The 10,345-nt window shown below is 37.9% G+C and overlaps 1 protein-coding gene across 1 annotated transcript; it reads left to right on the forward strand.

The window, feature by feature from the left end:
* Positions 1-2,271: 2,271 nt before the first annotated feature.
* LOC139714093 (doublesex- and mab-3-related transcription factor 2-like) lies at positions 2,272-9,727 on the forward strand. The gene is made up of 3 exons (XM_071625806.1): positions 2,272-2,896; positions 5,624-5,857; positions 9,519-9,727. Exons 1-3 carry the CDS (start codon positions 2,272-2,274, stop codon positions 9,725-9,727), a joined length of 1,068 nt encoding a protein of 355 aa, XP_071481907.1.
* Positions 9,728-10,345: the final 618 nt, after the last annotated feature.

Here is a 10,345-nt window from a genome sequence, read left to right on the forward strand (position 1 = left end):
ACTCCGCTGGAGATAATTCAGGTTTGTGCGTATGCTTACGTAGAGATCAGTTGTAAAGCTGCACACAATTCGCTACGGGGCTTCTTATACCACTCTATGTTATCCCCACTCTATACTGGGCGTTACTTAAAGGCTTTCGTCATCAATCTTTTTAGCCTAAATAAGTTAACGGTTTTAATTTCATACAAGAGATGATATCCCCCTTTTGTATATCGGTTCTCATTTCACGTGAGTGAAAAAGAAAGAAGAGAAAACCAAAAGCAAGTGCTTTTCTTACACTGTACCATCCTTGTTTGAATCAACCATCTTCTTTGTGATCTGAACAGCAGGTGATCACTCCGCCCTACTGTGTTCCCATCTACTCGGTTTTATGTTAGATCAAATGGAGGCTAGAAATACAACCCTATTCAGACTCACGTTCCGTCGCTCATATAGGCCGGTTCAGTTATAACCAGTCATCACAACAACTAATTCAATCAAATAAGATATTCTTCACGCGTCTGTTTGCATTCCCTACCCCCTTTTTCAAGTGAGCGTGTAACCTATAGGGAACTTTTAACAATCCTTGAAGTCTTGGCTGATATAGGTTCATGCTCTATCGGATATTGCCGTGAGAAGTCCCAGCACTGCTCGTGGATCCTAGAGACGTGGTTTGGTTTAGACCTCATTCCGTATTAGTAACCTTACGTCTTGAGGTAGGTACATGTTCATTAGCATTTATCACTAGAGAATCGATGCCATTTTGGGAAAAAGTTATTATATAAATAATCCCTTGAGACCATTTATTACCAAAGGTAATTATATGAATATATAGGATCTTATTCGTCAATTTGTACAAAAAGTATATGCTTGTATATATATATATATATATATATATATATATATATATATATATATATATATTTATATACATATTCGTCTTAGTACTGTTGATAATGTGAATAGTTTACTCTGTGTGCATATTATTATGCCATGTCTGCTTTATCAGAAAATGATTTGGGAACGTATAAGGGCAATCCCAAATAGTTTACATTTTCGCTAGACGGTGGAGTGGAATCAGGAATGCATTAGAGCACGAGGCATGTGAGGCAGTATTTTAAATTGCGTCTATAATTCCTGGATTGCATTAAAAAATGTGTGTTTGCGATCCTCACAAATGTACTTGGTATCGATTATATCTTTATATGTTTTTGAAAGCAATGAAATTCACAAAACAAAAGCAAAAAAGTCGCACCCTCAAGAAGATGAAATGGGTCAACATAGTCAGTCTTGAGTTTTACATATTTTATGACAGAGATATTTTATAAATTTCTTCAATACCCTAAAGTTTGGGATCATCAAACAAATGGAAAAATTGTGTTTTTAGCTGTTTTTCTAAAACACTTTTTAAAAGAATATTTTAAGTTGGTATATCTTTTCATTTCTTGAAAACCCCGTACAAACTCTTTACTCTCAACTCTAATACTTTTAAAAGTATGATGATACTGCTTTGGATGTTGATGCAAGGCATGGATAGAATGTGTCAATAGAGCATGCTTAATTTTACCTTAATTTGGCAATCACCTCATTGTTTTTGCCATGGAGTTTTACCTCTTTTTTCCCCCCATTCATCCACAGAGCACGGCTTGGTTGTAAAGATTAAGCGCTTGAATAGACATTATACTTCAGACCCTCTTTAGTCAGTACACTGTTTTCCAGAGCGTGTGCCTTCTTTCCTTTATTTATCATCTAACATTTAACATCTGTGTTGAGTTGTACATAATTTCAAAACTTTAGAAGTTGCCCTTAAATAAGAATCCATGTCTGGCGACTTTTTGTTTGTTGGTCTTGTGATTCAGGGTCACAAGTTATTCTTTACATAGCCTCGTATATCAATTGCCTGTAACAACCATCTGTAATACCCCCCCCCCCCAAAAAAAAAGGCTATGCCCTCATGTGTTTTCTGTCCTTTTATGAAAACAAGTGGAGTTCCGATATAATGTAGGTCTATGAATGTCATATTAGAAACATACTTCCGATGGAATAAATTGTTTCAAGCCGGTGTATCTTAATGGCCTAAATATGTAAGTTTTGGTCAACATTTTCATATTATCACATCCATACTCCCACTAAAACCGGAATTCTTGCCCACTCAATGAATTTCGTTCTTCTTTTAACTTTAGCTTGATAGCAGTAGCATTCGTTAGCCTTTAATATTGTATAGTTCTTTATCAAAACTTATCATTTCATATCTTTTCTCTTTGTAGAGAGTCTTCAAGAATGAGTGACAAAATGACTGGCAAGGATCCGATGGCTGCTACTCTGGGACTAAATTTATCAATCGAAAAACTTCCATCTGAAAAGGGTTACAAAGGGCTGGACGAATCGTCAAATTTAAGCGGCGGAAAAAAATCAAGAGGTAACTGTAGCATCCACCAGCTAACCAAGCCATGTTTTATTTCCCAAAGAAGTGACTCCAAGCATCAGTCTCGTGTTCGACGGATCGTTCGGACGCCAAAGTGTGCTCGCTGCCGAAACCATGGTGTAGTATCCTGCCTCAAGGGCCACAAGCGCTTTTGTCGCTGGCGAGATTGCCACTGCACAAATTGTCTGCTGGTGGTAGAGCGCCAGAGAGTGATGGCGGCCCAAGTGGCCCTTCGAAGACAACAGGCTAGCAGCGACAACAAACGCAGTGATGGGCCGACGACGGCCGAGAAATTACGGAAGGAAAGTGAACGAGAAATGGAGAAAAACTCGGACGCAGACAGTTCACAGGGTGAATTTTTGAGCAACAAGCAGAAATCATTTGTGATGCAAGCCAAGAACTACCGCCTGAGGGATAAAGTCAGAAATCAGCGTGGTACGATGGGAGCCAAAGGGGGATCAAGTGGATCTATAGCCAGAGACATTCTGGAAGGTAAGAATATGCATAAAACGGGGAAACAACCAAAACCACCAGTGACTTCACTATTTCCCGAAAAAACAGAGGAACAAAAGATCCTTTTATTTACTCGATTGTTAAAAAGAAGGTAGACAAGCAACAGCTGTTTTCACAAACAAGCCGCATGACTTGTATGCATATTATTTTGATCCTTCACAGTATCATTACTCTAAGAAGACCATCAGACAACAGTCTAAAATGAAAAAAAAAGAAGGAAACAGTCACATGTTTCTTACTCCAGGTTTTCAAACGTGATTTACAGAAGCTTTGGTATTGAGCACATTTTGATCCTCTTAGATTGTTTAAATCTTACCCTGTTGTATCGTGAATTTTACTTCTGATATACATTTAACACGGCGTACGTGAACTTCAATACACTGGACAACAAATGAATTGGAGTAGACAACTACGATTCTGATGTACGAGCTCCAAATTTGTATTAACAAAGCAATGGGCAATAGAGAAGATTACTCAGTCAAAAGAAAGTAAAACACTCAATATTGAACAATAAATCTGCATTATCCCAAGGCAGCAATTACTCTCTTGTATTACCAGCGTGCTAATATATACACACAAAAAAGATATACACGGGGTCTCCGTTGATTACGCCCTGCTTGTCACTCGCTCCTGAAGTCTGTTTCCTGTTTTCGATCTTATGACAATCCTGTAATTGCTCAGAACTTTCGGTTGATCAGATGTGGCAATCGACTGACGTTGCCTCTGACATTCGATCTTTCATATTTTGATGGTATACTCACTTTATTGTAAGATGACCGTAATTTTGTTTTTACCTATATTGATATCCCACTTTTCCCTAAATTCATATGCATGATAGAATTTTTGCCCACCCGATTATCTTTTTTTTTTCCCGCCGTGATACACCATGACAGTGAATTTTGATACCAGGTGAGACGTTTTTTTTTTTATTTTTATTTTTGACAAATAGCCGTGGTTTATTTTAAGTGATCATACAAATGCATGAAATGGCATTAGTATGCATGCATATCTTATGCCCGAGTGTGCGTGTATGTGTTAGTATTTGTGATACGTACCTTTGCTTTTTTTCTTTTTTTTTATTCTTTCAGCACAACAACTTTAAACATAGTCCTCAATCAAGTGTCAATTGTCTCACATGCGTATCCATCAGTCATACCACATTATTCTATTGAAGGGCACAACATCCTATGCTATTAAGTCTGTAAGTTTCCTGCACAAAAAAGAAGAAACTTTTAACAATTAATGTAGAAATACAGCAGCTTGAATGTGACCATTCATCACAAAACGAACAAACCGTCGCACCCCTTGATTTTACGTGAGGACTAAAAGCAGGTCAACCAAGTCAGTCTTAAGTTTTTTATGTTTCTCTTTCATCTATTCTTCTTCTACATCATTCTTGGGATCATAAGATTAATGGCAAAGTGTGTTTTCAGCATTTCTTCTACAACCTTTTATGTAGAGTAATGCTATCAGGTATGTCTCAGACTGAGGCCCCTTTTCATTTCTTGAAAATCCTTTGCAAAATCTTCACTTTCAACTCTAATAACTTTTGAAAGGATAGTGCTACTGCTTTGAAAATTGGCTTTTATCATGGAGAGAATATGTTGATAGAGAATGGCCAATTTCAGCTAAATGTGATAATCTCCCCATTGCTGTTGATCCGGTGTTTTACATCCTGTTTTTGTCCCATTAATCGCACAGTTAGCACGGCTTGGTGAGATTAAGTGCTTGATTAGACTCTGTACTTCAGAGCCTCTTTTCTCACTTCACAGTTTTCCAGAGTGTGTGCTTTCTTTCCAATATTCAGGTTAGGAGAGTCCATTTGAATTGATTTACACATCACTTCAGAGCTTAGATTCTGCCCTTTCAGAATCCGCCCTTAACTAAATCCATGTCTGGTGACTTTTTGTTGGTTTTGTGATGCAGGGTCACAAATGATATCACTTTCCCAATTCAAGCTTTAATAGTGAAAGATGTCACTTCAAACACTATCGCGTGTTTGCATTGAGATAGTGGAAACAAAATAGGAGATAATGTGTGTTTTAGAAAAGTGTAATCGGAAATGAATGTGATTTCAAAACAGGACTAACCTCCTTAGCCCATTCCAACTGAATTGAGCTTTGACGGAAAAATGTAACAAAAAAAAACAAAAACAAAAACACGAAGGGAGCAACAAATACCCAATCCTGAATGATGATGTGTCTCCATAGGGATTGTTTTATTTTTGTTGTCTTTCACTGTTGAACTATTATGTTACCTGTAATGATAATAATGATAATAATGATAATAACGATAATAATGATAATAATGATGATAATAATAATAATGATAATAATGTTTTATTTATCCAGGGTGGCCTCTTCAGTGTTGCCACTGCTCTACCAGAGGGCCCTGCAATTATCATTACCCTAGCGTTGTCAGGTACCCATTTATACACCTGGGTCTAGAGGGAAATGGTGGATAAAGGACATAAGCACTGGGGGGGGGGGGGGGGGGAATCGAACTTGGTTTCGATTAGGATTCGGGAGTCATATCCATATGACACAGGTTAAGTTTCGTAACCCCCTCCTGGTACACAATACTACTACTGCAGGAATTAAGGGTCCTAGTTTTTAATCTTTGTCTCCAAAATCCAAGTCTTAGAAATGTTTTTGTTATTTTTCTTTTTCTTTTCAAATCTTTATCGCCATTTTTTATGACATGTAGGTCACCGCCAGATTTCCAGTCGCCTCTCGTCACGAGCAACAAATCGTCCCGTTATCTTCCTGCCGCCTCCTGTTAGTGAACGTATGCGAAAGCGGCGTGCTTTCGCCGACAAGGAATTGGAAGCGACAATGCTTCAACGCGAATGTGAGTGGACGCTAATGTTGGCTTGTGCAGCAGGAGCTAAATCGGTACCAACTCACGCAACAGAATCTGTAGTCTTCGACACTTACCAAGGTTGTCAAAGTAATACATCACTTCAGGAAGGCAGAACTCGTCTTGACATGGCAAATGGTGTGCGTGATCACACGATTACTCCCCATGCAATATATCCCGGATTGTCATGGACTCACGACAATGACAACTCGAATCTAGAAACTAGGGTATCACATTCATTTCAAACGAACTTCTTAGCCTCAAAAAACGACGATATCTCAATTTCACACACCTTGTCCAAACAGCATTCCGTATTTTCTTCCCGTCAGTTTGAGTCACAACAACCAGGAAGCACACCCCTTATTAGTACATACTTTTCGCAGGCAGCGAAGTCTAATTTGATTGCGCAACATAATAAAACTGAATCGGATATTTCTACTACAGTTCGAAAAGACTCCGTGTGGAAAGATACAGTATTTGCCAGTCGTCATATTGATAGTCGCAGCTTCAGTACAAACTGGAACTTTGTAAAATCCTGGAATATTGGATTGACGACAGAAGATGGTAATAGACATCAAAGCAAGGCAGCGAGGAAAAATGGACCATCTCAATCTGGTACAAAGAATCCAGCTACTTTGTCGTTTTCAATTGACAGCCTGATGAAGAAATGACATTGAAGTATCTCCTCTGAAATTTTTCTCCACGTAATGTGAACTGGAATTTTACGACTCTTTGTATCGACAGTCGCATTGCTCAGGAAACAGAATTAACGTGACTTTGGATGAAAGTGCACCTGGGCTACGGATTAACTACTTTAATTATTATTTTGCGATGGCAATGTGGTCTTTGCAGTCGCAGTTCCTCGTCAAAGGAAGATAGTGCTGCGAATTAATGTTAAAAAGGAGAGTTTCAGACCGGATACGCCATAGAATCGCGCTGCTAAATTTTCCTTTTTTTTTTAAATCTATGACCCACACGTTTCGATAGACCAACGTACCGATCTTTTAGATGCCTTTCAATTTCTTTGATTGCTATAAAATAAAGTCAGTCAGAACGGTAATTTTGCATCAAATTTGGACACACGAAAAGTACGAAACCTTAATTATGTAGCAGTGAAGCTGGAATAAACACACATGTAAGATCACATAGCAAAGATCCCCTCCCCATAAAAGAAATGAATAAACAAACAAACAAAATCAGAGGGGCTTATTTAGTTGAATATCTGAAGTTGTGAATCTTGCGTCAGCTTCGTTTTGATGGTTCAGTCGGGTGATTTCGTAAGAAGCAGGTATATCAAATGTGAAGTTTGGAAGCATTAAATCAAATTTCCAACTAATGTTTTATCTTTTTTTTTTTTACCCATCCGTATCGATATAATCCTTGGGATTTTGTTTTCATGTTTTCAAACTAGGCGGTATACGTGCAAATATGAATGAAAGCCATATAAAATATTGAAGTGTAGTTACTAGTTACCTTAATCATTTTTAAAAATATTGTTATATTTTTTTTTTTTACTAGAGTGCTCTTAATGAATGAAACTTTAGAAGAATGTGACCGTGCAGCACAAAACCAACAAAAAGTCGCACCCCTTGATTTTACGTGAGGACTCCAAAAAAAAAGTGAAATGGGTCAACCGAGTCAGTGTTTTTCATATTTTGTTAAAGAATGATGCTTCCATCAAATTATTGATTACTTTGCATGGGATCATAACATGAATGGGAAAGTGCGTTTTCAGCAGTTTTTCTAGAACGCTTCTTTTTTTTTGGGGGGGGGGGGGGGAAGATAGTAGAATGACCAGGTACGTCTTTAATAGAGACCCTTTTTTTTATTTGTTGAAATCCTTTGCACACTCTTCACTTTCAAGTCTAATAACTAGTAAAAAGATAAGGCTACTGCTTTGAAAGTTGGCATTAATCATGGACAGTATGTGTTGATAGAGCATGCTAAATTTCAGCTTAATTTGATTATTTCTTCATTGCTGTTGCTCTGGTGGCTTACATCCTGTTCTGTTCCTTTCATTGTACAGCTAGCATGGCTTGGTAAAGATTGAGCGCTTGAATAGACTTTGTACCTCACAGCCTCTTTTCTCAGTTCACACTTTTCCAGAGAGTGTGCTTTCTTTCCAGTATTTCGGTAGGTGTAGGGTAGTCCATTTGAATTGAGTTATACACCATTTTAAAGCTTAGAATCTGTTCTTTCAGAATGATATGTCCTGAAAGGGGAAAATCCAGTCGAAATATAAGTTAGTCTGATAAGAAAGTCTAAATTATTACGAGTTCAACGGTACAATTTTGATCGAAATCAGATGAAAAAAAAAAGGAAGTTATGACATTTTGAAGTTTCGCTATTTTAGGGGGAAACAGTTCTTGAACAGTCAATGTAAATAAACAAATGGTAAAGTGGGCATGTCATTCCCTCACAACTTGCCATGATAATTTGTACATAAAAATATAAAAATTTTGAAATGTCCAATTTTTCATTCAAACGCAAGTATGCCCGAGGTTCAAATCCTGGTATATCTAACTAATTACTATTCTGAAGCTATTCAACTCTGAAAGACATCATGTTTCAGACTTCAATCACAGAAACATTGAATTTTCGTCATTTTTTTTTTTTTTTGGTACACGATCCATGGAAAATTGTGAGGGTATGACATGGTTAGCTCACTCATTTGCATATTCATATCCTCTGTACAAGAACTGTTTTGCAGAAATTAGCAAAACTTCAAAATGTCATAAGTTCCTTATTTCTCATCCGATTTCAGTCAAAATTTTTACCGTTGAACTCGTAAGATTTTACTCTTTTTTATCAGACTAACTTACATTTGGACTGGATTTCCCCTTTAACTAAAAATCCATGTCTGGCAACCTTTTGTTGGTTTTGTGATGCAGGGTCACATAAAATTATACTTAACAATGTGTGTATATATACACACACATATAATTATATTGGATTATAATAATCTATGCATGTACACACAAACACACACGCACAGAGGGGCCCAAATTCTACAAGCTCTGTCTTTTTAGTGGGTCTCTTCATTTTTCGCACTTTAAGAAAGGTTATACATGTACTTCATTTCGACCACTTCTGTTTCTTTTTTCTACAATGTATAATTACTATAAGGTCCGCGATTATTGTACAGTCTTTTGAATTGATTTGATTTTGATTACACAATGATCTGTTTACCGTATTCTCTTTTATCAAAGGAAGTGAAACATATATGTTTTGTCGAAAAAATGATATAAAACTTTTTGAATTGAATTGAATATAGTATTACATATGACTCTTCATCACAAAACCAACAAAAAGTCGTCAGACATGGATTTTTAGTTAAGGGCAGATTCTGAAAGAGTACACTCTAAGCTTTAAAATGATGTATAACTCATTCAAATGTACTCTCCTAACCTACCTAAATATTGGAAAGAAAGCACGCACTCTGGAATAGCGTGAACTGAGAAAAGAGGCTCTGAAGTACAAAATATATTCAAGCGCTTAATCTTTTTAAGCTGTGGTAGCTGTGTAATGAATGGGACAAAAAAGGATGTAAACCACAAGGGCAACAACAATGAAGGGATAATCAGGTTAAGCTGAAATTGAGCATGCTTTATTAACGGTTCTAGGACTGCTCCCCCGGAGGACAACCTCCCCCCCCCCCCCCCTAGACTACTCCCACCTGACAACTCCAACGGAGGACGTCTCCCCCGGAGGACCACTCCCCCGGAGGGCGTCTCCCCCGGAGGACGTCTCCCCCGGATGACTACTCCGCCGGAGGAGCGCTCCCCCGGAGGACCGCTCCCCCGGAGGACCGCTCCCCCGGAGGACCGCTCCCCCGGAGGACCGCTCCCCCGGAGGACCACTCCCCCGGACGACAACTCCCCGGATGACCAATCCCCTGGTCGACCACCCCCACCACTGTTCGTGAAAGAATTCGATTTAAATTCCTGTTGACGCTAATCTTTCAAGAGTGACAGAGTTAACTTTAAGTTTGTGTGAACGTAGCTTAATTCATCTATTCATTAAATTTTGTTCATTCATTCATTTTTATAATGATAATTGAGCTTGGGCTAAGTACGCGGGAATTTATTTCAGAAATAATGCAAAAATAGAGGTTCGGCATCATTATTCTGTAAACTAAGGGATCACCTCGTCCCTCAATTCCCAAATTTCCATTAGCTGTCCATCTTATTAATGCGCTTTAGCAATCATGTCTTATTTCTTATTATTTACAGTCTGGAAAATATAAATCCAATTAACAAAAACTGTCAACGTGAAAAAATATATCACACAATAGCAACGACACTGTAATGTTACATTTCTGAAATAAGTTTCTTCTTTCCTTTCACATCTAGAGGAAGGTGATGTGTTCCACAAACCATGCATTCTTTTGAAGACTTTTACAATGTAGGTTTGAATGTTATCGCATATGTGTCTTTGTGTCTTTGAGACGCCTTAGTTATGGGTAAACTTTCCTTCTATTTATTATGATATTACGTTATGAATAACTGATGGCCGGCAAGGGACCAAAGTCAACTAAAGAAGAGTCATTGTGGGAGCGATGGAGAGAGC

This window comes from Diadema antillarum, unplaced genomic scaffold (genome assembly GCF_040938485.1).
Source record: "Diadema antillarum isolate AM-2024a unplaced genomic scaffold, OU_Dant_1.0 seq00002158_RagTag, whole genome shotgun sequence".
NCBI classification, from domain to species: domain Eukaryota; kingdom Metazoa; phylum Echinodermata; class Echinoidea; order Diadematoida; family Diadematidae; genus Diadema; species Diadema antillarum.

Excerpts from the sequence above, each read along its gene's own strand:
- LOC139714093 (XM_071625806.1), top strand. The coding sequence starts at position 2,272 with ATGACTGGCAAGGATCCGATGGCTGCTACTCTGGGACTAAATTTATCA. Across the intron at positions 2,897-5,623 it reads AGCCAGAGACATTCTGGAAG|GTCACCGCCAGATTTCCAGT; the intron begins GTAAGAATATGC and ends TATGACATGTAG. Across the intron at positions 5,858-9,518 it reads AGTCTTCGACACTTACCAAG|GACGTCTCCCCCGGATGACT; the intron begins GTTGTCAAAGTA and ends TCTCCCCCGGAG.